This window comes from Prionailurus bengalensis, chromosome B3 (assembly GCF_016509475.1).
Source record: "Prionailurus bengalensis isolate Pbe53 chromosome B3, Fcat_Pben_1.1_paternal_pri, whole genome shotgun sequence".
NCBI lineage: Eukaryota > Metazoa > Chordata > Mammalia > Carnivora > Felidae > Prionailurus > Prionailurus bengalensis.
The window spans coordinates 93938157-93964506 of record NC_057355.1 but is presented as its reverse complement, the minus strand read 5'-3'; the positions used below and the strand labels follow the sequence as shown (position 1 = coordinate 93964506).

At 37.5% G+C, this 26350-nt stretch overlaps 2 protein-coding genes across 8 annotated transcripts in view; one reads left to right on the top strand and one right to left on the bottom strand.

Moving 5' to 3' along the window:
* Positions 1-8561, bottom strand: part of TOGARAM1 (TOG array regulator of axonemal microtubules 1) — a 76478-nt gene extending 67917 nt beyond the window's left edge. For all 4 annotated transcript variants that reach the window (XM_043556058.1, XM_043556059.1, XM_043556060.1 and 1 more), the window contains exon 1: positions 6102-8561. In XM_043556058.1, coding sequence (XP_043411993.1) covers positions 6102-8144 — 2043 coding nt within the window. In that variant the 5' untranslated portion in view covers positions 8145-8561. The remainder of the gene's footprint in view (positions 1-6101) is intronic.
* Positions 8562-8576: 15 nt separating this feature from the next.
* KLHL28 (kelch like family member 28) overlaps positions 8577-26350 on the top strand; it is a 35582-nt gene continuing 17808 nt past the window's right edge. Inside the window, exon 1 of one of the 4 annotated variants that reach the window (XM_043556063.1) lies at positions 8577-8724. Coding sequence is in view for 1 of the 4 variants with exons in the window: in XM_043556062.1 (XP_043411997.1) it covers positions 23227-23229 (3 nt within the window). In the remaining 3 variants the exon portion in view is untranslated. Of the gene's footprint in view, positions 8804-22878; positions 23230-25235; positions 25804-26350 lie in introns of those variants that run through there. The other 3 variants (XM_043556064.1, XM_043556062.1, XM_043556065.1) reach the window with 3 other exon arrangements.

The window sequence follows — 26350 nt, the reverse complement described above, 5'->3', positions numbered from 1 at the left end:
TCCTTTTTCTGCCTCTCTCAAGTCAAGCGTCTCCTATTTTAAAATAAAACACAGTAATAACTCGTCCTCCTATATCCTGCGTGGTCTTTTCTTTCACTGCCAAACCCTTAAATGTCTTCTCACTTAACAGATATTTATTGATACTAATTGCGGACAGAGCACTATGGTTAGTACTATTGCAAAAACAAAAACCAAAAGAAATAGTCCCTATCACCCCAGTGCTTACCATCATTAAGAGAACATGGCTCACACGTGCTAAACAATGATAGAAAAAAAATGCTAGGCGGTGCTTTAAAGAGTAGATTATAAGCTTGCACTTGGCTTCACACATAGTGATGATCAAAAAGATGTTGAAGAAATGCTTACTGCCTGTATTCCTTATCAACTCACTTCATAAACTTTTAAATTCAGTCTCTATGACATTCTTCTAAAACCACTCTTTTCCATGTCCCAACGACCTTCCTATAATCAAATCTTCCACCCTGAAAAAGCTCAGAGCTAGTAACTGCATACATATGAAGCAAGTATGCTCTTTATTTTTCATTCTAGTTTACTGACTACTATGTCTCTTACCACACTGTATAGAAATCTGTTAGGAAAAATATAGCTAATATGGTAGTCAGCTAGTGAGGCCTGATCACTGACCCCATTAACCCATTAAAACACTCATAAGAAACATAAAAAGAGATGCAAAGTTAAAATACCACAGGAACATGGTTGTCAGTGATTTGATGTGTTAGGGCACAAAAAGAATCAACTAAATGGTGGAAACAATAACAGAATTTAAAAGTTTAAATATTCAAAAAGTAAGAGAGCAGTTAGACCATGATATTATATGATCTAATATTAAATAGTCACTAAAGATCCTTCTTCAGATTATTCGATATTAAAGAAAAAAATGTTCATGGTAAAGTAAGTGAATAACTAAAAGGGGGACGTTCATTTTCATGCCTGAAAAAAGAATCAGGCAACAGAACATTCAGTGCATACCTCTCTCAGAAGTGGGATTACTACTAGAAAAATCTAATTTACTTCTTTGTGCTTTTTTATATTTTCAAAATTTTCTATAAGTACACATTAACTTTTTTATAATCAGAAAAATTATTAAGAGGAAACTCAGGAAGATAAAGTTATTAAAAATTATTTTACAAGTAGCAGGCTGAATATGTAAGAACAAGTCATGTTTCAGTCTTCCTTCTCCTTAATCTCTCCTGCATTTAGTGGTCCAGATGTATTTTCTCAAACTTTCTGCTTCACTTCTAAAACTTTGTTTTTTCTTGGTTCTCTTCCAACTGTTAGGCACCTCTTTCTTTGCCTTATTTGGTTCTGTCTCATATATCTCTTCCCTAATTGGGGCTGTATGCCAAGACTGAGTCCTAAGCATGCTGCTCTTGCTCTATATACCCTTCACTGGAGAGTCTACCCACTCTCAGTCTCAGCAAATACTTCTCAGTATATGACTTCCAGGATTTACATCCCTGGTTCTTTCTTTGTCTCTGGATAGTATTTTTCAAACTCAACTAGAATATTCTATCTTGTTCCACCTAAAATTCATTTTCTACCTAATTAATTTCCTTGTTTGGGGCCTTCATGGATTTTATGCATTGGTCACCTCATGTAAATCTTAGTTCTCTCTCTGTCTCTCTCTCTCCCCCTCTACTCTAACACTTGGTCACTAAATGTTTTGAAACATCTCTTACATCCATTATTTTCTTTCTAGTCTAATCCTGATACCCTGCTAATCCTTACAGATCTCAACACCTCACACAAGCAGTCTAATTCATAAGTCTAATTAATCTCCTAAGTCTGTAGTCTCTAGCTCTAGAAAGAAAGAAAGAAAGAAAGAAAGAAAGAAAGAAAGAGAAACAAAAAGTACAACCTACACATTTCTGTTGTTGTGATGAATTTTCCTAAAGCATTGCTTAAAAAAAAAGAAAGGAGGGGCTCCTCGGTAACACATTCGGTTGAGCATCCAACTCTTGATTTCAGTTCAGGTCATGATCTCACAATTTGTGAGCCCTGTGTAGGCTCTGCGCTGATAGTGTGTAGACTGCTCAGGATTCTCTCTCCTCTCTTTCCCTGCTTCTCCCCAACTTGTGCGCGCTCACAAGCTAAACTCTTTGGTCTGACATTCAAGAGTTTCCAATGTAGCCCTGCTTCCCTCTTGTAAATGTATTTTCTAACACTACATTACAAAAATCATCTAAGCAAATGAGTCTACTTTTAAAATGAGCTACAGAAGTACATAAACATTCACGAGTTTTTCTGGAAGCTTTGCTGTTTAATGTAATTAATCAACGCTATATGTGGACAAGACAGAAATAATCAATTAACAGCAGACTGGAAATGTTAAAGCAGAACTTGGGCAAGAGCCAACACCTAACAGATCAGGGGCCATGACATTCTAGAAAAGGCAAAACTATGGAAACAGTAATCAGTGGTTGCTGGAAGGGAGGGAAGGAGTGATGAAGAGGCAGAGCACAGAGGATTTTCAGGGCAGTGAAACTATACTCAATGATACTATAATGGTAGATACTAGACATAGATTTGTCCAAGCCCACAGAATATACAACAGCAAGAGCAAATCCTAATGTAAAACTACAGACTTTTGGTGATAATATGTCAATTTACATCAACTGCAATAAACATACCACTGTGGTGCTAGTGCAGGAGACTGTGCATGTGAGAGGGCAGAGGAGATAACAGAAATCTCTGTACTTTCTCTTCAATTTGCTATGAACCTAAAGCTGCCCTAAAAAATAATGTTTATTAATTAAAATACATACATACTTCAAAAACTGCTCACCTAAAAATATTTAACTATTTAATACCTGTCCTCAAGATAAATTCCAATGTAGTTCTTCTACAAACCATTTATGAGCAAGAAAGTATAACTTAATTTCTGGGATATGTTCTTTCATTTTTATTTATTTTTAAATATTTATTTATTTATTTATTTATTTATTTATTTATTTAGAGAGTGTGCCTGCAGGTGTGCAGGGGAGGGTGCGAGTGAGAGCTAGAGTGAAAGAGAGAGAGAGAGAGAGAGAGAAAGAACACGTGAGCACACAGGGGAGGGGCAGAGAGAGAGAGAGACAGAATCCCAAGCAGGCTCCATGCTTGTCCGCACAGAGCCCCATGTGGGGCTCAATACCATGAACCACGAGATCACGACCTGAGCTGAAATCAAGAGTTGGATGTTCAAGCAACTGAGCCACCCAGGTGCCCCAAGTTCCATCTTTTAAAAGCAATATATATCTACACTGGAATTTAAAAAATGCACTTATTTTCAGATTCTTGGTGCTTTGGCCAGCACCAGAATCATCTTCTTTTTAAAAAAATATTTATTTATTTTGGGGGAGGGCAAGTGGAGGAGGGACAGAGAGGGGGGGACAGAGGATCCGAAGTGGGATCTGCTCTGACAGGCTGACAGCAGCAAGCCCGATGTGGGGCTTGACCTCATGAACCACAAGATCATGACCTGAGTGGAAGTCAGATGCTCAACCAACTAAGCCACCCAGATGCCCCCAGAATCTTCTTGATACACTAACATTTTAGTTTTGACACAGAACAAGCAGGATTAAGATCAATGCTTAAAGAATCCCATTCATTGCCAGGAAATGTTTATAGTACACAAGAACAACCATATAACTAGATTATGTAAATCTGAAAATTATTGTTAAAAATAATTTGGAGCTAGAAGGAAGGAAAGAATATTTAGTTTACCTCCATCCATTTGAGTTCTACTGCAAAAATACAAACTCCTTATTTGTAATAATGATCTCTGTATTTTTGCTTCTGATTGTATTTCTAGTATCTTCTGCTACCCCCCACCAAACAGTTTCAGCAGTACAGAAACTCACCATTTCCTATTAATTTGCTAAGTCCTTCATAACTCAGTGTCTCAACATATATTCCTCCCATCTGGAATTCACCAGAACCCGTTCACACTTAAGCAAACTTCTACTCATCTTTTATCACACCGTTTAAATCATAATAACTCAGAAAACAATTTAAGAAAAGTGTGAAAACAAAACTCTGTGGGATAATTCTAAGCAGAAAAAGAACTGCAAAGAAATCTTGAACTTTTATCGCTTCTCGGCCTTTTGGCTAAGATCAAGTGTAGAAATCTTGAACTTTAGTAGGTAGTTGTCATGTTATTGGTGTAGTAATTATATAGAATACAGTATATGAATAAATATAGTATATAAATAAATAAAATATGAATAAATATGACTGACACTGGGAACCAGGGTTTTACTGTGGGAGAAGGAAGATATGGACTAAAGGAAGATAAGGAAAAACGCTGTAGTGCTGGATTTGAACTGGAGGTTATCAATATGATTCACACACACACACACACACACACACACACACACAGGTACTGCCTGGTTCTGTCCACTGAAATGACCAATCCACAATAGTAAACAATAGCGATGAATACATTTATACCTAGACTTTGGTTTTTAAATTCTGCTCTTAACTAAAAAAGCAGTTTGAAAAAATGGTTGATTCCAGGTCTGACACAAGAAAGGTACAAAGTAAGCCTGGGAATCTTGTATGATTAAGAATGTGTTCAATGACTAAGGAGTCACGTCAAAGGACATAAGAATCAGCCACTGGTCAACTTAGAGCCAATTTTAGCATCAAAAGGAATACTGATGTACCTAACACAGAGAATAAAAAAGAATGCCAGATAACAAATACAGAAGAAATGTAAGAATTTTTTAAAAATTACCCTTTCTTTGTAGACCTTGATGTAATAAATGATATAGGTTTGGATCACTATTAGATGCTAAGAACAGTGACTGAAAGGTTTTTAGGTTATTTATACAGTCTCAAAGTATCACCTTACAGATCATGTGCTAATTATAAAGAAGAAAATAAACCTTACAAGACAGTGAGCTGGTCATCACTACATTAACCAAGTGGTAAAATTTAGCTCACCAGTAGTGAGACAACTTAATATTATATGTATCCTCATGTGATATAATGTGAACTTTACAATATCTCCCATGTAACATTTTTGCTAAAATTGTTTATCTTGAATGTATTCATAAAGAAACAATCAGACAAATTAAGGAATGTAGGAAATTCTACAAAATGACTACTTCAGACTCTTCAAATAAGTCAATGTCAAGAAAAAATAAACAAACAGGTAGGCATATTGTTCTAGATAAGAGGTATATTAACCAAGTGAACCGTGATTGGAACCTAGGTGATAAAAGTAAAACAAATACTATAAAACATTTTTTACGGGTTAATTGGAGAAATTTAAACACAGACTATATATTAGATATTACTGAATTACTATTGATTTTTTTGAGGTGTGATAATAATATGATAAAGGAAAATGCCATACTTAGAAAATAAATGTAGAAATATTGAGAAATGAAATATCAAGATATCTGCACTTGCTTTCAAATGATTCAGCAAATATGAAGCATATATGAAAAGATGACAACTGACAAATATAGATGAAGTAGATGGGTATTCATTGTACAGTTCTTTTAAGTTATCTGTAGATTTGGAATTTTCAAAATAAAAACTGGAGGAAAAATCAGTTCAGATGTCACAACTTGGAAGACTTCTTGGAACTTCTTGGAGGAATTCTTGGAACTTTTCTAGTGGAATTCTTTTTCCTATTTTCAGCATTCCTATGGACTCTTTATATTTCTCCTTTAGCACTTAACAAATTTGAAATTGCCCATTTACAGGTCTGTCTTTCTACCTAAACTTCACGGAACCAGCCTCATCTTCATTATTAGAAGTCAGCTCTTTATCTGACAAGTACTAAATACTCAGTGTTTGTGTATGGATGAGATAATTGACATACCAAGTTGACAGGCCCAAACTGAAATCCAAGTATTGTCATTATCATATTGTGCCTCAAATTCAATGAAATCCATCAAGCAGTAAGCTTATTAAATGTTCCTACATGATCTGTACCATTACAACAGATGTCCACATCAGCTTTCAAACCGACTTAAAAAAAACAGCATAACAACCCTCTAGCAGTTTCACCCTTAAGTCATTACAAACCTATTTTCATTTTAAACTCTTTCTAGTTTCAACTCAAGGAAATTAGAAAAGATGCATACCTGTTCTATATCCTTGGGATTGGAGGTCTGGTTTTCTCCCATGACTCCAGACTGCTCATTTTCCCATGGTAATTTATTTTTTCCTTTTCCTGCACTTAATACCCTTCGGGTACATATGGTTGGACTGTAAGATCCATAAATTTGCATGCTGTCCCTTGTGTGGTCACCACAATGACAGTGTGCACTCTGAGTTCTGTTACCAGCCAAAAGCCAATCTGTATCTGCTCCATGTGCCAAATGACTTGACCTACCCTGGGCAGATGATGGCATAAGTATTGCATATTCCACAAATCCCTGTTCTGTTAACCTGGGGAGGGTTTTCCTAGCCAATCTGGCCTGCACAGCATTCATCACTCCATCTCCATTATCTTGCAGTTCAACAGTATCCACAGCTTTGAAAAGGATGCTGGTTTTACCTGAGCCCATTGACGATGCCAACACAGCAAAGGCTTCAAGAGCTGCTTGGCGTACCCTGCGTTTGCTATCTACAAGAGCTGGGGCAAGATCAAAAGACAGTTTGGTTAAGTCAAAATCTTCACTTGGATAAGTCAGGAGGGAGCAGATGCAAATGTTCACTACCTCCTCTCTCACTCTGGAATGCTTATGTTTGAGATGTTCCAGGAGTAAACAAAGCACCTGTTGAGGACCTACTTCCTTCATTAGCTTGAGGAAGATTTTCATGTATTCTTGTTTGATTACCAACTTGTTATCTGCCAGCACTTTGACAGAAGCTGCTATAACTGGTCCCAAGAACTGTTGTACCTGCTCTCCAAGGCGAATAACCAGTAAATGCAGGACCTGAAGTGTGCCATGGACCACTTTGAAGTTTGAATCGTCTAACAAATTATACAACAAGCTAATGAAACCGACAAGACTGGAATGAGGGGTAGAACTAGGGTTAACTCTTCCCATCACCTGTTTTAGTTCCTCAACAGCCTGAGTCCGGTTCTTATAGTCTTCCTGGTCTAACAACCTTGAATGAAGCTCTTGAGGAATAATCCCAAATTTAAGATTGCTGTTGGAAACAGTCACTGCACAGGGGAGAGGGTCTTCAGGAAATCCAGAGGCTTCAAGTTCCAAATAATAAGGAACCTGACTTCCAAATTGAGACTCCAGGCGGCGATTGTAATGTCTCCTCAACGCAGATGGCAGGCGAGAGATATAGGACTGAAATCTCTCTTGCCCAAGTCGTTCCCCAATTTGCTGAAGTGCAGAGAAAGCAGTCTCAGATTCTTCTTCTATCTCCTGATCGCCAAGCTTTCTGGCTAAGGATATTATTACCTCGGTGAGATCTAAGCTGAGCAACAAATCCTCAGGAGTAAGCAGGATGGGGAACAGTAGTGCTGTGGAAGCTCGAAGTCGGGCGTCGGTACTTTCCAGTCCCTGTTGTATAAGCGTTCTCAGCACCTGTCCAGAACTACGTTTCAGACAGACATGTAGGATTTGTAGCGCATCTTTCCGTAGGGCTGGATTCTCTTCTCTTAAGGAGATAACAAGTTGAGGCAGAAGTGCTAAGCTAAAGGCCTCTTCCAGCTGGCCTGCCTCCCCCTGACCCCGGAGAACGTCCGAGAGGAGCTGCAAGCAGAGTCGCTTCTCATCACTAACTCCTTCCACAAGCACTCGGCCCAAGGCCCGATACAATGCTTCCTTCCGTCGGGGGAAGCCGAGTCGACCGCCCCGCCGTGGCAAAGCAGCCTGCAAAGCCTGGAAGGCCTCGGAAGGATCTGGCGCGGTTCGGAGGAGTTGAAGAAGCCGAGTCTCCTCTTCGTCTCCCCCTGCCAAACCACCTCCAGACCCAGACCAACCACTTGTGACTGCCTCCGCGGGCATCACGAGGGTCGAGGCCAGAGGTGAAGGTGTCGGAGGGCAGGAACCGTGGTCTCCGGCAGCTCCACGGCAGTAGTTTTTCTCGCCTCTCATGGTGCCACCAACTCGACTATCATCAGTCTCTGGGGCGGAAGGACGACTGCAGCTCTGGAGGCGATAGGCACAGAGGGCTGGAAGGTGCGGCAGCAGGAGCAGCGCAGAGGGCACAGCCTCCATGGAGAGTCGTCAGATGGCAAAGGCTGTAGGAAACCATCGTCTTTGAAGGTCTCGATGGAGCCCAGCCTTCCAGGTTCCTCTACAAGCCACAAGCTGTAGAGGAGGGAAAGGAACAGCTTCAGTTAGCTGCCAAGCCGCTCCCAACTCCGGGAGGCTGCCTTCTGCAAAATGGCCCCTGCCTGAGCCCCAGACCCCACAGCAGCCACCGGGCGTATCCAGGGGCACCACGTGACCAAACCGATCGCTTCCATGGTGATATACCCAGCGCGGACCTCTTGACCCGGAACTTAACTTGCCGTGTTGAATGCTGGGTCCTGTAGTCCACGTCGGGTGTTACGAATAGGCAGCAGGATCCTGGAAAAGGAAGTGAGAACATTACGACGGTAGCAAACATCTGTAGAGCGGAGAAGGCAAAGCAGCGTGAAGGCATTAGACGGAAGTGACGTTCTCGCTCCGAGCGGAAGTTCTCCTCCCCACCGGAAAGAATTGGGGTTTGACTGGGGACAAGCAGGGGATCCTACCCCGACACCGCTGGCCTGCGACTTCTCTTGTTGTTACCTGCCTGATTCCGGGGACTCAGGTATTTTCCTTTTGCTGTCCTCCTGCGGCGCGGGCTTTGGCAGAGTTTTGCCGGAGTGACGCTGGTGCTGCAGTAAGAGGTAAAGAAATGAACAGGAGCAAGCAGGGAGAAAGACGACATCTTCTTGTGCAGGGCTTGTTATCGTTGCAAATGCGTTGCTTTCTACAACCCTGAGTTAGTGCGATCCTTTTGTCCTGCGGCCCGCGTACCCTGACAGGAGATTCGGACCAAGGCCAAGCTTATAGCTCGTGTACTTTTTTCAAATTCTGGTCTTTGGGGCCCTTATTCTCCCCGCCCTACTTCGCTTACACGATGGTCTTGGAAGGTTGATGATTTTTTCATTTTTCCTTAATCTCACCACTTTAAATTCTCTTTTAAAACGTACTTAATTTATTTTTCCCTGTGGCTCCCACCTCTCCCTTAGACGTTCTCAAAGGCCCCTAATGCAGTTCCTTTATGAGACTTACCTCCTTCCCTCCTCCAGCGCCCTGTGCCATCCCAACCCCCCTGCAGGATCCTTGCGCGTGTCTGCAGCCCTTCAGTCTCCTGGAAACCGAGATTGCAAAGACAGTTTCAGTTGCGGTTGAAGGCTTGGCATCACGGTCCTAAGAGAACTGCCCTGTAGATTTACGGCTAATAATAGACATTTCTTTTTTTAGGCGAACTGTGAATTTGGTGAGTGGTTCTTTCCTGTTGTAAATAAAACTTAAGCGAACACAGTTGAAGAGCTGGAGTGTCGGAGTGTCTGTTGTGAGGCTGTATTCTTGTGGAGTGTGTGGGGGGAGTTGGGCTTTTTTGAAGCATAAAACAATTACTTTAGGATGACTTATTGAGAAAAGGCTGCTGAAAAGTTATCGTTTGAGGTCTCCCATTTATGCATTTTAAATGTAAGTGAAGTCAGGATAATTGAGTTACATATGGCAAACCTTTTTTAAATAATGTTGCTGGATAATGCAAGTTAAAACATAATTTCTGTTGTCTTAAGTACAATTTGGATATCATAGGTTTCTTTTTTGTCTTTTAGGAATAGAGTAAATGTGAATGAGGCCTATGTAAACATCCTTATGTTTTGGTTTCGGTTCTTTTGTGGTTGGTTGTTATTTTGAGTTTAGTCAGTTATTTTGGTGTTTAAATGAATCTGCCTAATTTGGTTTAGGTATATTTCAGTAGACCAAAAAAAGAAAAAAAAAGTTGTTTTTTTTTTTTTTTTTTTTAATTTAGGGACAGGGTAAGGGCTGGGGAGTTAAAACACAAGAGATGATTGTAGCAGTCGTCAGTGAAAAGGAATGTCTGTCTGGTTTTCCTATTTCAGTGTAAGAAACTCATATTTATACTTTTAGTCATAAAACTCCAGGTCTCGGAACCCCAATTCAAACTAAACTGAGTAAGAGAATGATGTACACTTTAGAATGTACATATTGGAATGCTAGTTTATGTTGGAATAGAAGATAACCCTTTCCAGTGATCAGAATTTTCAGGTGGAAGAATCCAGTGCACTCTTTCCTGTATCCAAGAACTTGGGAAGCCAAGTTAGTAAGTGGAGGTTGTGTGGTAATCATGGAATCAAAGAAAAGGAACTTGGAACGTCTTGAATGATGTACCATCATCAAAGTTATGGTAGAAGCTTTAGAATTACCCCTTCTCTTCATAGTGAATACTTTTCAAGGATTGTGGATACTTAAACCAACCAGTTATTGTGCCTTTCCCTTAGAATAAGGCAAAATGAGTCTTAATTTTGATCCTTTTTTCAGGGCTCTGTAGATCACTATGTTATAGATGGCAATTTATTTTGTATCTGTTACATTTAATTTCCTTGGTAAAGACTTGGAAGATGCATTAGTCTCCATGGTGGATATTTAGGAAATGGGACCTTAATTAACATCATACATCTTATTAATTATCTTTAGGGGTTATTTTGTGGAAGGCAGATTGCATCCATTTAATGTATATTCGGTCTATTTCTTTTACAAAGAAAAATTTTTAAAAATCTTATTCTTGAATTCCAGGAATCCAAGGAATTGTAGAAATTGTGTATTGACTAGAAAAACCTTTTATGTTTAACCATAAATAGAGATAGGATAAAAAAATTTTTTTAATGTTTATTTATTTTTTGAGAGAGCATGCAAGAGTTTGGGCAGAGGGGGCAGAGAGATAGGGGAACAGAGGATCCCAAGTGGGCTCTACGCTGACAACAGAGAGCGTGATGTGGAGCTTGAACTCACAGACTGTGAGATCATGACCTGACCCGAAGTTGGACGTTTAACTGACTGAGCCACCCAGGCACCCCAGAGATAGGACAAAAATTTTAAAATCAAATTCCAAAATAGTGGAATACACTATGTGTTTAATAGTACACCTTTTAAAGTTGAAAGGCTGTAATTAAGAGTACGTTGAAAATACCAAATTCAGGTAAGACAAATTAAAAATACCAATATTTTTAACAAGTTTAGTTAAATTAATGGATTATAGGAGTATTTGTGATACATTAATTTTTTGAGCTGAACTTAAGGTAAATAAAATTGTCCTAAAAACATCTCTTATTTTCACAGACATGAGATATTACTTGGTTGGATAAACCACTATGATTTTTTCTGTGTTCTTACTCAGATTTTACAGACATTAAAGAATATTGGAAATCAGTGTGAATTCTGTAAACTGTTAAGAGTTTTGTATAGTTTTAAGAAGTTATTGTGAGTAAATGCTATGCAAATGAAAGGTACAATTAACAGATCATGATATGACTACCATTTATTGATTGTTGGCTATCTGTCATACAGGATGATAAGTACTTACTGGATATGGACTCATTTAATTTTCACAACAAGTTTTGGAAGCTACATCTATGTTTGTACTGTGGCAATTGTATCCATTGGAAAGTAATTGAACAGAGAAAGAAAGTAAAACTCAAGCTATGTAGGTACATGGTAGAGCTTTGGAAAAGCTTTGGTGGGGGAAAGTGTTGAAATATAGGAAAAAATTAGATTTTTGTATTAATCATTCATATATTATATTATATTTATTCATATATTTTAATTATATTTATTAAATATATATTTTATATTTATTATATTTTTATTATAAATATATTCATATATTTTTTCATATATATTTATTATATATTTTATCTTGAAAATATTATATATATTTTAACCTTTTTTTTTAACAGTTCTGTACTGTTTTAGTTCCTTATTTGAGCCAAAACTTAATAAGGTTAAGAAATTATGAGTCTGTTTTTGTATATGTGTAATTAAACAACATTTTAATTTCTTTAGGTTTATGTTTCAAAGCTGTTGTGCAGTTTGGACTGAGTCAAAATTATAGTTTTAAACAACAATCAATTTTTGTTGTATTTCTGGTGCTAATCTGTATGAGGTAACAGGATCTCACATTCATTGCAACTAGTTTTATGTAACTTAACAGCTTTTACTGGATGTAGAAAAGGCTTTGGGAGCTTCCTTTCTTTTGTATTATTTCTGACTTCATGATATAATGATTCATACTATAAGAGGCTTCTAATGTTACTTTTGTTTCTTGATATAATGAAAGCCAGGCCCAGAGAACAGGAAAATATGCCAACTTGTTCATAGGCTCACTGATAAAATAGTATGCCATCAGTAATTGAATTCTTGTGTGAGGAGAGTTGAACTGTGGGAAAGAAATTTAAGAAAATGACTGACATAATAAAATATTATTTCATAAATCATACTTGTTACAGCAAAATATATGTGTCTGGATTTTTTTTAACAATTCTTATTTCTCATCACTATTTGTTCTCCTTGTAGCAGATAATTGCCTCCCAACTGATTTCAGCACAACTGTTTTGTAATTTAGGTGTCAGTTAAATAGTTACTAAACTCACAGCTTGACCTTTATTAGCTTTGTTTCGGAACCTGAAATTACGAAGCTGCTGCAGACTATGGAAAGTTTGATTTTTATCTAACATTGTGTTTATATTGTGGATGTTTATGTAACAATGCTACTATTATATAAATAACAGAAGGGAATGATTGTTCCATAGATCCTCTGTATTTCATTTTAAAACCTTGATGTACTTTTAAATATATATATGTGTGTATTTGTATGTGATCTATCTATTTTTGAGTTTCTATTCTGCCCTTTTTTAGTTTCTTGTTTGAGTTAAACTTTACTGAGATTAAGAAATTATGAGTTTATAAGTGAGGCTTTATAACCTGGTAGTGAAGAACTCTGGAGACAGCATACCAAGGTTTAAGTCTTGCCTGGGCCTAGTTTCTCTATGCCTCAGATTACTTTATAAAATAGGAATAATAACAATAGCACCTATCTCGTGTTGTTATTCTGAGGATGAAAGGAGTTAATACATGTAAAAAGCTTAGAACAGTAACTGGCACACTGTGACAGTCAAAGGTATTTCAGTTGCTCTTTATTTTAAAAAATTTTTTTTGGGGCGCCTGGGTGGCGCAGTCGGTTAAGCGTCCGACTTCAGCCAGGTCACGATCTCATGGTCCGTGAGTTCGAGCCCCGCGTCAGGCTCTGGGCTGATGGCTCAGAGCCTGGAGCCTGTTTCCGATTCTGTGTCTCCCTCTGTCTCTGCCCCTCCCCCGTTCATGCTCTGTCTCTCTCTGTCCCAAAAATAAATAAACGTTGAAAAAAAAAAAAATTTAAAAAAAAAAAAATTTTTTTTAGTGTTTGTTTATATTAGAGAGAGAGAGAGTGTGCACTAGCAGGGGAGGGGCAGAGAGAGACAGAGACAGAATCTGAAGCAGGTTCCAGGCTCTGAGCTGTCAGCACAGAGCCCGATGCAGGGCTCGAACCCACGAACTGTGGGATTGTGACCTGAGCCGAAGTTGGACGCTTAACCAACTGAGCCACCCAGGCACCCCATTCCAGTTGCTCTTTATAGAATCATTTAGTTTTCTCAGAAGTGGTAATAATTATAAATTGATTTAGTAAATATTTTGAGTAGGTCTACACTGTTCAGCTTTGAAATTTTTTAAATGTAATATGTAGAGAATGCTGTTTTAAGATTAGGAAAACGTTATAGTTCCTATAATGTCTCTTACTGCTTGTATGATCTTTGTCAATTCATTTAAACTCTCTGCACGTCAGATTCTTCATCTCTAAGTCTTAGGCCAAGTTTAGTGCCTTACACATACATTTTTTTCTGTGCAAGATTTCAAAAACATGCAAAAATAAAATAATACACAAACCTTCATGTCTCTATCACCCAGCTTCAACAACAACATGTTATGAGATCATCTACATCTACATCTGCTTGCTCATCCCATATTAATTTGAAGCAAATCTCTGAAAACATTATCTACAAATATTGTAGTATAAAAAGATAAAAACCCTTAAAAGTACTACATATGTAGTTATATGTTACATATGTAACATATAAACGTATAAAACATAACTACAGTATCCTTTTTCAGTAACTAAAGTTACAGTGATTAGTTAATACAATAAATTATCCAGTTAGTGTACAAATTTCCAGTTGTCTCCTAAATATATATGTATGGGTATGTGCACATGTATGCATGCGTGCACACACCTGTACATTTCATTAGTTGTATTTGTTTGATCTGTGTTTCAAGTTTATTTTGAACTGTAGGTTCGTTCTCTTTTATTTCTTTCATTTTATTTGTGGAAGCATCTAGGTTATTTATTCCATGAAGTTTCTCACAGTCAGGATGTTTTTTGCTAATTGCATCTTTCTGTTATAGTTTAACGTGCTTTTTCTGTTCTCTGTATTTCTTGTAAATTAATAGTTGGATCTAGACTGTTGACTGCATGTTTGATTTTGGTGTTGGGGGGGGGGGGAGGGCGGGGAGTCCAAGAGTATCCATAGGTGATATTATGGTCTCCTATCAGAAGACCCTGATGTCTGGTTGTCTCTTTGTGATATTAGCAGCCCTTCATAATGAAAGCCTACCTACATTTATTCATTAAGATTGTGAAATGGTGGGGTCGTCTGGGTGGCTCAGTCGGTTAAGCATCCAGCTTTGGCTCAGGTAATGATCTCTCGCAGTTTGTGAGTTCGAGCCCCGCGTCAGGCTCTGTGCTGGCAGCTCAGAGCCTCGTGCCTGCTTCGGATTCTGTGTCTCCCTCTCTCTGCTCTTCCCCCATTCATGCTCCGTCTCTCTCTGTCTCCCAAAAATAAATAAAAGTGAAAAAGAAATTAAAAAGATTGTGAAATGGTGACACTCTGTCATTGCTTTATTAACATTCCTGTATTTATTTATTCCTTTACTTTTATGAAAGAAACTTCCCCTCATTTGTTTGGTAATTCATTGGTGTAGTTAGTATTGAAAAGACATGATAAATGTTTGATTCTTTCCCTTTATTTACTAGGTTTCATATAATAAGTTGGTTCATTAGCATTTTCCAGTGGTGATGAATTAGGACTTTTTTTTAATTATCATAATTTTGTTATCATTATGGACTCATGGGTTTAAGCATATCGGATAAGTTTTAATCAATTGTAGTTATTGATGTTCAGTTTGTCCCATCTTTGACTAATGATAGCCTATTCAGTTTGGCTCCTAAGTTTTTTATAACCTTCGCTGTCATTGATAGCTTTCTTGCTACCTAGTATGTAAGAATTCCAAATTTATCTTGACGTTTTTGTGCCCCAGGCCTTGAATCAGCCATTAATCTAATGGTTTCTAACCCTTTTTAGGAAACAGAGCTAGTAAATATAATTAACTTTTTTTCTTAAAATAATATATTTTATATATTTGTGTATCTCATTTGCATTTTATATGTTTATGCATAAAATATATATCAACATATAATTAATGTTTCTGTATATAGATCTATTCTAAACACTTTATATTCAAAATCAGAGTTCAAGGTTTATATTTAATATCTTAGTCTCAACATCTTTATCTCTTTGCTCCCCTACTGAGAATTACAGATCATAGTGACCCTAGGGATGATTAGAAATGCCTTGTAATAATGCATTTGCAATGCACACATAACAGTTTCACAATACAAATAACACTTTCATCAGCAATGTGATTACTGAAAATAGTGGGGTTTTTTAGGGCATATCCTACTAGGAAAGGACCATCAAATTACTGTTTTAAAGGTATTTTGAATGGTACGGTTAGACCACTAACTAGATGAACATTGAGTTCCTTTGCTTTTATTTTCAAATTTATTATGGATTGTGTTTTCAAGATTTAATTTTGCTTTATAATTATATAAAATACTTTTTCCATAGGCAAATCTGTAAAATGGGATATATTCAGAGATGTCTAGCTTCTATCTCTATCCCCTCTACTCTGTTCCCTTACTCCTCCTGTAGATAACCTTTAAAAATATATATTATTTAAGGGGCGCCTGGGTGGCGCAGTCGGTTAAGTGTCCGACTTCAGCCAGGTCACGATCTCGCGGTCTGTGAGTTCGAGCCCCGCGTCAGGCTCTGGGCTGATGGCTCAGAGCCTGGAGCCTGTTTCTGATTCTGTGTCTCCCTCTCTCTCTGCCCCTCCCCCGTTCATGCTCTGTCTCTCTCTGTCCCAAAAATAAATAAACGTTGAAAAAAAAATTTTTTTAAATATATATTATTTAATATTTCCTTTGTTTTTATGTAAGTGAATCTGTATATTTGTAACCTCCCATTTCTTAGGTAAATGGTGACATACTATACACATATTTCTCTTGCTTGGATCAGAGATCCCTCTAGAGCCTATGTACAGAGATTCCTCATTCTTCTTCCATAGCTGCATAGCACTCGATTGATTGGATATGTTATAGTTTTTTTCAACCATTCTTTTATTGGTGGACTTTAGAGTTGTTTTAAAATTCTTGGTCAGTTACATCTTGCTCTCTTAAGCATAAAAATAAGCATAAAGAATTATTCTTTTGCTTTTACAAATAGACCTGCAATTATTAACCTTATGAAGGTGCCATTATATATTTTGTGCCAGTATATTTTTTGGGTAAATTCTTAGAAGTAGGGTTGTTGGGTCATAGGGTAAATGCAAATGTAGTTTTGCTAGATTTTCCAGATTTACCTCCAGAGGTCTTAAACATTTGACATTTGCACAGCAGTGTGTGAGAGTGCCTGTTTCTCACAGTCATACCAACAGTGTATATTGCCAGGAAAGAATTATTAACTCATTTTAATCCATTTGATTGTAAGTGAGGTAGAGCAATTTTCCATATAGTTAAGAACCATTTGCATTTTTTAATGAGCTATTCATTTCTTTAGCTTATTTTTTCCGTGGGGCTAGAGTATTTTAGAAATGTTATAAATATTCTGATATGTGTTATATACGTGTTGCAAATATTTTTCTCAATCTCCTATTTCTCCTTTGCTTATCATTTCTTTTTTTGTTGTTTATTTATTCATTTCGAGAGAGACAGAGTGAGTGGGGGGAGGGGCAGAGGGAGAGAGAGAATCCCAAGCAGGCTCTGCACTGTTAGCACAGAACCTGATGCAGGGCTCAAACTCGCCAAACGCGAGACCATGACCTGAGCCAAAACCAAGAGTTGGATGCCTAACCAACTGAATCATCCAGGTGCCCCTCCTTTGATTTCTTTAGCTAGGCAAAGTTGTGATGCAATCAAGTTAGTCTGTTTTTTCACTCATTGCTTGCTTCTGGGTTTTGTGTCATAATTAGGAAATTATTTCTCATCTCGTTACAGAGGAATTCACCCTATTTTATTGTAATAGTTGTATGATTTCATTTTTTACTTATACCTCTGAGCCATTAGGAATTTATACTGGTGTAGATATGTGGAAGGGATCTAATTTTATCTATTTTTATAAGGATCTAATTTTATCTATTTTTATTCAGTTATCCTAACCTACTTATTTAAAATTTTTTTAATGTTTTTATTTATTTTTGAGAGAGAGAGAGAGAGAGAGAGAGCGCACTAGTGGGAGAGGGGCAGAGAGAGAGGGAGACACAGAATCCGAAGCAGGCTCCAGGCTCTGAGGTATGAGCGCAGAGCCTGATATGGGGCTGGAACTCACAAACTGCGAGATCATGACCTGAGTCGAAGTCAGACGCTTAACCAACTGAGCCACCAGGCACCCCTAACCTGCTTATTTAAAAGCCCTGTTTTCCTTATTGATTTCAAGATAATGGTCTTTATCATAAGCTAAGTTTCCATATGCTGAATTATCTATTTCTGTATTTTAATTCTTCTCCATTGGTTTGTTTCTCCAAACCAAACATTCAGTTTAATCCACAACAACAAACTTTACAAATGAGAACATTCAAGTTTAGAATAAGTAATTTGTCCAAAGTCATAACAGCTATTAAGTAGTCACATGTAAACTCGATCCCAAATCTCTCGATTCTGAATTTGTTCACTGTTCTTCCCTGTTTTCCATGATACTTCTTTTCCTTCTGCACAAGGTTGTTATTGAGATAAAACTGTCAATGTAAACTGGCAAAGATGAGGTTTTAAAGATTAGAAGTTACTGCTTCTTTGAGTTATTTTTAGACATTTAAGGTAAATAGCTGAGAACCAAATATAGTCACAGTTGTAATTTGTAATTTTGAAGGAGTTACAGTGTGACTTAGAATTTTTTAGCAGTTATACTTGTGATGGCAATATTTTAACTGGTTCTTAAACATTAGCATACATATCAATTGCCTGGAGGGCTTAAAAATGCATGTTGCTTTTGCTGCCCCTTCCTGTCTATGTCTATGTTTCTAATTCCTTAGGTGTGTGTGGGCTCAAGAATTTGTATTCCTAACAAGTCCCAGGTGATGCTGATGCTGGTGGTACAAGGATCAAATTTTGAGAATCATTGTTTTAAAGCTTCTAAAAAAAAAGTTAAAGTTTTGTGAATTGCTTTTGGGTCACATTTCTTCAGACAGGAAAGGGGTCAAATTAAAAATTTTTAAAATGATGTTATGACAAATCTCCATTATAATTCATTTTAAGTTTCCTGTCTTAACCTTTTTAAAGTGTATAGTTTGAATTGTTTTGGTTGAGCATTAAAAATATTATCTCTTTATTTAGAGCGCGTGCACGGCGCACATGCATGCATGCGCGCACACACACACACCCAGGGGGTGGGGGGGTGGATGGGGAGAGGGAGACAGAGGATGTCAACAGGTTCTGCGCTGACAGCAGACAGCCTGATGCAGGGCTCAAACTCATGAACCATGAGATCATGACCTGAGCTGAAGTTGGTCACTCAGCCAACTGAGCCACCCAGGCTCCCCATTCACAGTATTTCTTAACTTAAAGGGAATGAACATCGTGTCATGTGTATCCTGTACAGTGATGCACGGAACTATGTGTGAGTGTTTTTTTCACAAAGTCATCTTTGCCAGTTCCCTTTCTTTGAGTTGTTTTTCAAACTTTGATCATTTTTATTATTGGGGGGGGGGGACTAAGAAAGTAGGTTAAAGGAGAAATCTATAGAAAGTCTGAGTGTAGGGGAACAGCTTCATCATGACCTTCATCATTGCCTGTATGTGTCCACAGAAGGAAAAGCTTGAATCCTGGGACTGCAGCTTATCTGAGCGCTGGAACACCTTGTGATTCTCCTGAAACACTAAAAGTTGGCAGACCTTTATGGAGCCGCTACAAGTCCATCTCCCACTTGCCTTTTTATAACCCTGAGAGTCTGTCATGAGAGTGCTTCTTTTAATCTCCCTGATTACGATGAGATGTGGGGCTTTCATGTGCCCCTACCCCAAAGAATAGAGCTGCAGAACATAAAACTGCCTAGCTGCAGTGTAGTTTGGGTTCTTCTAACTTGTGTTGCCATCGTCCAGCCCCTTTTGTTTTGTTGTCTTTTTTGTTGTGTGGGACAAGAATTCAGGAAGCCTAGTCTTTGGCTTACTCTTCTTTGTGTGCCACTAGCAAACTGTCCAAATTTAAAAGTGCCTTGTATCTTTTCCGGTCAGATTAGCCAGGCTTTGGTTATGTTAGTTCACTCAATAGTAAGTAAGCTTCTTTTTTTTTTTGGTAAGCATGAAAGGAAGTCACACGGCTTAGCCAGCAAAAAACAAGCCTTTCTAAGTATGATATTGGTAATAATAAATTGCATCTAACAGTTATTGAGTTCTTATATGTGCTGTTTTGTCTGTGTTTTACTGAGATGAGAAAATGAGACTTTAAGATCACTTTCCCAAGGTCACACAACTAGTAAATAGTAAAGACAATATTGTGACCCTAGGACCCTGATTCCTGAGTCCCTTATTAAAATCATACTGTCCTGCATATCTGGATACTTGAGATACACACACACACACGTGTGTGTGTGTGTTTATGTGTTTTGTGTGTACATATATGTGTGTGTCTTTTTACAAATCAGTATTGTATCATGCTTTCATATTATGTTAGTGGTAATTTATTAGTCTTAAATACACAAAAACTAGTTTACTGTAAGGATCTATTACTATATGGTTCCTATTTATATAAAAGTGAAACAAATGAATAACTGATTAATTTGATTTTTTTAAGTTAATTTTTGAGAGACAGAGAATGGGGGAGGGGCAGTGAGAGGGGGACAGAGGATCTGCAGCAGGCCTCATGTTGTGAGCAGAGTCAGATGTGGGGCTGGAACTCATGAACTATGAGATCATGACTTCAGCCGAAAGCAAGAGTTGGCCGCTTAACCGACTGAGCCACCCAGGCACCTCCATTTACTTGATTTAAAAATCAGCAATTCTGCAATACTTTATGGGGCACAGGATTTCAGTAGTACAGAGTGGATTTCTTACCTAGTAGTGAGAAATGGTGCAACCCAGAAAGCAGAATACCTTTTAAGTAGTCAAGAAATTCACTTCAAATGCAGTAGCTTATTGATAAATAAAATTATATTTATCAAGAACTTACTGGTAAACAATATTCTAAGCACATTATATGTATAAGCTTATTTAATCTTTGAAACATCTCTGTATAATTAATAATAATAATATAGTTATTGAGTAACTTTTACCCCTAGGTTATTTTACATGATAACCTTCAGATTTCTTTCTCTTCAGACTCAACATCCTCAGTTCCATTACCCATGAGACATGATTTGAATTTCTTCTCTTTGTCAGGTGTTATACTTTGTTTAGCTCCCTTTTAAAGGATGGTATCCAAAATCTATACTCTAGATGTAGTGTGACATTTGCAGAGCAAAGTGAGAATGTCTCCGTTAGTTCTGCATATTATAGTTCTATTATTGCAACTTAAACGTACATAAGCTTAGTGTACTAAAATAATATTAAAATTAAAACCCCTGAGCCCTTTAAACATATCCTACAAATGTATCTTTTCTCTCTTAAGCTATACTTATGTAGTTGTTTTGTAATTCATTATAGAATCTCAACATTTACCCTCTTAAATTTCTTGTTAGATATCACGTGTTTTTGGATCCTTGATTTGTTAACCACTGATTTTGCTGTCTTTGGAAGCTTCATGTCACCTGCAGAGTTGAAGGGAATGCCCAAGTATCTTCTTCATTTTGGCCTTACAGCATGTTCTGGAAGCTTTCCTCCAGATAAACCTCATTCCATGAAGGTGGTATACTCTCATGTTGCTAATTTAGTTAACTGAAGTTTATATTTTTTTAGTTTTGCTGTCAAAATCATGAGAGTCATTGTAAAATTCTTTACAAACATCTAGTTCAACGTCAAGTCTTTTCCTGGTGTCCAAGTCTTCTATATACATTAAAAAAAGAAGAAGAAACAAGATTAGTCTATAACATGTCTTACTGTTATTAGCTCATCCATTCTAGTTTTACAGATCACTACATCCTATTCTAGGTATTCACAAATCAAACCTTTAATAATTTATTCTAAAATATTATCAAATATAACATTAACCTTATCAGAATGTTGAATTTACGGTCTTATTTTTTAAAACAGTCTCCAGTCTGTGGCACTGGTAGTAATTGAAAGATTAGATAAGTCTCCTTTTTTTAAATTTATTTTTTTAAAGACTTATCTTTTTTAGGAGCACCTGGGTGGCTCAGTTGTCTTGATTAATACAGCTTTATAATAATTTTTTTTTCAATTTATTTATTTTGAGGGAGAGAGGCAGAGAGAGAGGGAGAAGGACAGAATCCCAAGCAGGCTTCACACTGGCAGTGCAGAGTGGATGTGGGGCTTGAACTCACAAACTGAGATCATGACCTGAGCTGAAACCAAGAGTTGGATGCTTAACCAACTAAGCCATCCAGGGGCCCCTATAATAATTCTTGAAATTAGGTAATGCCAGTCCTTCAACTTTGTTCTTTTTCAATATTGAGTTGGCTCTTCTGTGTCTTTTACTTCCCCTTATAAACTCTGGAATCAGTTTGCAATATCCACAAAATAATTTGCTGGAATTTTGATTGGGATTGCATTGAATATATAGTTCAAGTCAGGAAGAACTGACATCTGACATCTTGATGATTTTGAGTCTTTCTATCCATGAACATGCAGTAGCTTCTTATTAATTTAGTTCTTTGATTTCTTTCATTAGAATGTTACAATTTTCCTCACATAAATGGTGTATATATTTGTTAGATTCGTATCTAAGTGTTTCATTTTTTTAGGTGTTAGTGTCAAGGGTAATATGTCCTTAATTTCAAATTTCACTTATTCATTGCTGATGTATAGATAGAAAAGGGATTGACTTGATATTAGCCTTGTATCTTGCTACGTTACTGTAATTGCTTATTAGTTCCAGGAGTGTTCTTGTTGATTGTTTCCGATTTTCTACATAGACAATCCTGTAACCTGCTAACAAAGGCAGTTTTATTTCTTTATTTCCCTTTCTTGTCTGATTAAATCTCCTTTTTCAACCCCCTCTCTTCTTTTCTGTTTTTTTTTCTTAATTTTTTCTTTTGTTAACATTTATTTATTTTTGAGAGAGAGACAGAGACAGAGTGCAAGCAGGGGGGGAGGCAGAGAGAGAGAGGGAGACACAGAATCCAAAGCAGACTCTAGCCTCTGAGCCCAACCGAGGGCTCGAGCCCATGAACCGCGAGATCATGACCTGAGCTAAAGTCAGATGCTCAACCAACTGAGCCACCCAGGCTCCCCTTTAATTTTTATTTTTGAGAGAGAGAGAGAGAGAGAGAGAGAGAGAGAGAGCGAGCGAGCAGGGGTGGGGGGCGGGGAGAGGCAGAGAGAGAGGGAGACACAGAATCCAAAGCAGGCTCCAGGCTCTGAGCTGGCAGCAGAGCCCAACGTGGGGCTCAAACCCACGAACTGCGAGATCATGACCTGAGCCAAAGTTGGATGTTTAAGTGACTGAGCCATCTAGGCACCCCCTTTCTCTTATTTTGAATCCATTCACTTTTCCTGTTTATTCTGCACTTTTCAGTCTGAATAACATTCTCCTTGTGAAATAAGACAAATGAAAGTTGAGAGAGTTGAGAGTCTTAGACAATGAGAGAGTTGTTTATGTTACACAAAACGGCACATATAATTAATTGCATATAAAGGAATTGAGTATTTAAATGTTTACAGACTTACAGATGAAGTTAAATTTGACCCAGCCTGTTGAGAATTTGAATTGGATGAAAAGAAAATGAGAGGAGAAAGGCTATAGACAAAAATCAGGCATATGGTAAGAAAATATTTGTATAGCCCTTTAATAATTACATGAGCTTTATTGGAATGAAAGGTTATTGTGGAAAGAATGGGAATTAGTGAAAGTGAGGATATGGGAAGAGGCAACTTAATAAAATGGCACTTAAGTGCTATATTCATGGCACTTCAAACTGTATGGAACTTTACATTTAAAATGGGCGCCTGGTGGCTCAGTTCGTTAAGTATCCGAATTCAGCTCAGGGCATGATTTCATGGTTTACAAGTTGGAGCCCCACATCGGGCTCTGTGCTGACAGCTCAGGGCCTGGAGCCTGCTTCGGATTCTGTGTCTCCCTCTCTCTCTGCCTCTTCCCCACTCACACTTTGTCTCTCCCTCTCTCTCAAAAACAAATAAACATTAAAAAAAAAACAACTTTAAGAAAACATTTTCATACAACCTTTTGAGGTAGAGGGAGGTATTCTTTTATGAATGAAAAAAATTAATATTCAGATTAAGGAATGTATCGATTCCATGTAACAGTATGTGACCTAGTTCAGACTAAAACTCATCTTATATTTCCAAGGTCCTTTTTATTTCCTGATGCTGTTCCCCTTTTGTTGCCTCACCATAATACCCTGTACTTGTAACTCTTGAAAGTTTATTGCATTTTCATGTGCAGTATCTAATTTGACCCTCAAAAACCATGTGAGGTATATAGTTCAGGTATAATGTTTCATTTTATAGATCAGAAAAATGAAGATGAGAGAAGTTAACTAGATGTAAAGTAGCTTAAGACTGCTTTTTAATCTTTTCACTTGTTTTCTGTATGTTTTCCATTCCTGTTGTTCATTTTTCACTTTTTAGTCAAAATACTAATTTTTTCCAGTAAACTGAGACTAAAGGGAGTTAAATAGATTAAAAGGTCAATCCTATAGTAAGTAAAAGAACAGATCCAGATCTAACCGTATGCCTATGGCTGCTGTCTTCTTACCAATTTTCTGTTCTGGAATAAAGTACCTACTGGAAGACACAGAATTTTTTTTTCCAGAAATTTCTTGAGACTTGTTCATACCATGATTGGCATTATGCTGTTAGATGTGTGGGGGATTATTTGGAGAGATCAGAAGTGGAGGTCAGTGATACCAGCTGTTAGGTGGCCATGTTACCATAATTTGTTAATGGATTTAAAATTCATTTGAAACAAGTGTGAAATGATGAAGTTCTTGATGAAACTTGATAAAAGTTTCAATATTTGGATATTTCCACTTAAAAATGCATAGGAATAAAGTGCTATACTCTCCCAGTCCTACCTGTATTGATATTGGTTTGGAATGTTTTGATTTATTTGGTAATACCTTAAAAATTAGAATCAAATCTTCTACTTTTTTATTATCCCAATAACTTATGTTTGAAGTGTGAATGAGATAGGAACAAAGCAGTTCATATTTCTAAGCAGCTGCTAAGATCCATTCTGAAGAAGGACGCCTGGGTGGCTCAGTCGGTTAAGAGTTGGACTTCAGCTCTGGTCATGATCTCACGGTTCTTGGGTTCAGGCCCGTGTCAGGCTCTGTGTTGAGAGTTCAGAGCCTGGAGCCTGTTGCTGATTGTTTGTCTCCCTGTCTCTCTCTCTCCCTCTTCCCTGCTCACACTCTGTCTCTCTTTGTCTCTCTCTCTCTCTCTCACACACACACACACAATATATATATATATATATATATATATATATATATATGTACATATATTTTTAAAAAGATCCATTCTGAAGTGTCCATGTATTAATTTTTTAGGTAACAAGTTGCAACAAACTCAGTTGCTTACAGCAACAGAAATTCAGGGGCACCTGGATGCCCAACTCTTTGATTTAGGTTAAGCATCCAATTCTTTGATTTTGGCTCAGGTCATGATCTCACAGTTTGAGGGAGCAAGCTCCTCATCAGGCTCCAAGAGCATGGAGCCTGATTGGAATTCTCTCTCTCCCTACCCCCTCTCTGCCCCTCCCCTGCTCGCACTCTCTTTCTCTCGCTCTTAAAATAATAAACCTTTTAAAGAAGCAACAGAAATTTATTCTTCCACAGTCCGAAATTAGTTATCACTGTGCTGAAATTAAAGTGTTGGCAGGGCCATGCTCCCTCTGGAAGTTCTAGGGAAAGAATATGTTCCTTTCCTCTTCCAGCCTCTGGGGGCTACCAGTTATTACTTGGTTTGTGGCTGCCTCATTCCAGTCCCTGCCGTCGTGGTCATATTACCTTCTTTTCTTCTTTCTGTGTCAAATCTACAGTCTTCTTACAAGTTGCATTTAGGGCCCACCTGGATAATCCAGTAGATAATATCCCCATCTCAAAATCCTTAATTATAACTGCAGTGTTGTTGTTGTTTTTGCCAGATAGTACCATTCGAAGGTTCCAGGGATTAGGATGTGGATATCTTTTTGGGAGCCATTATTCAATTTACCGCAATCCCTATTGCTTCTTTTTCTTCTTTTATTCTCCTCTGTCTCTTTTTTCCTGTTTTTTATTGTTCATATTCCAGACATACAAAGTGGCAAGAAGATTGATTGAATATGATCTAAAGTTATGGTGAAGAGTTGAGTAGATATGGTGTAGATGAGTAGGTGAGCCTAATTGCCTTCACTATAGAGCATCAAATTGTACTCACATTAATTTTTATTGTCATTCAATTGGTTGATAGTAATACCTTTGTTAAATTCAGCACCCTTTATCAAAGTAATTATTGAATTGTTGACTAAAATGTGTGTTAACATGGAATTTCTTTCCAGCTAAAGCATCTGTTGATTAGATTGGTAGGCATTGATATTATTCCTGATAAAATAGCCAGAAACCTACTAGCATTGTTTCAGAACTCATTTTCCTTTAAGCATTTTCACATTTGTAATTTGTCTCAGTGGTAACTCAGACTTGAATTTAATGAAAGGAAACAGAAGAGTTGGCAGAGTTGTAGTCCAAAAATCCATTGTCAAGAGACCTTTGTGGTTTGGGACATATCACACACATAACCTTTGGGCCTCTGTTTCCTAATATTTATGATATAGAAGTTGAACTATATGATTGGTAATATCCCTTCTACCTCTAAAAGCTTCTGTCTAGTATTTAGTATAAAGTATTAAAAAACCAACAAACAGACCAGTAAACAGATTTTGC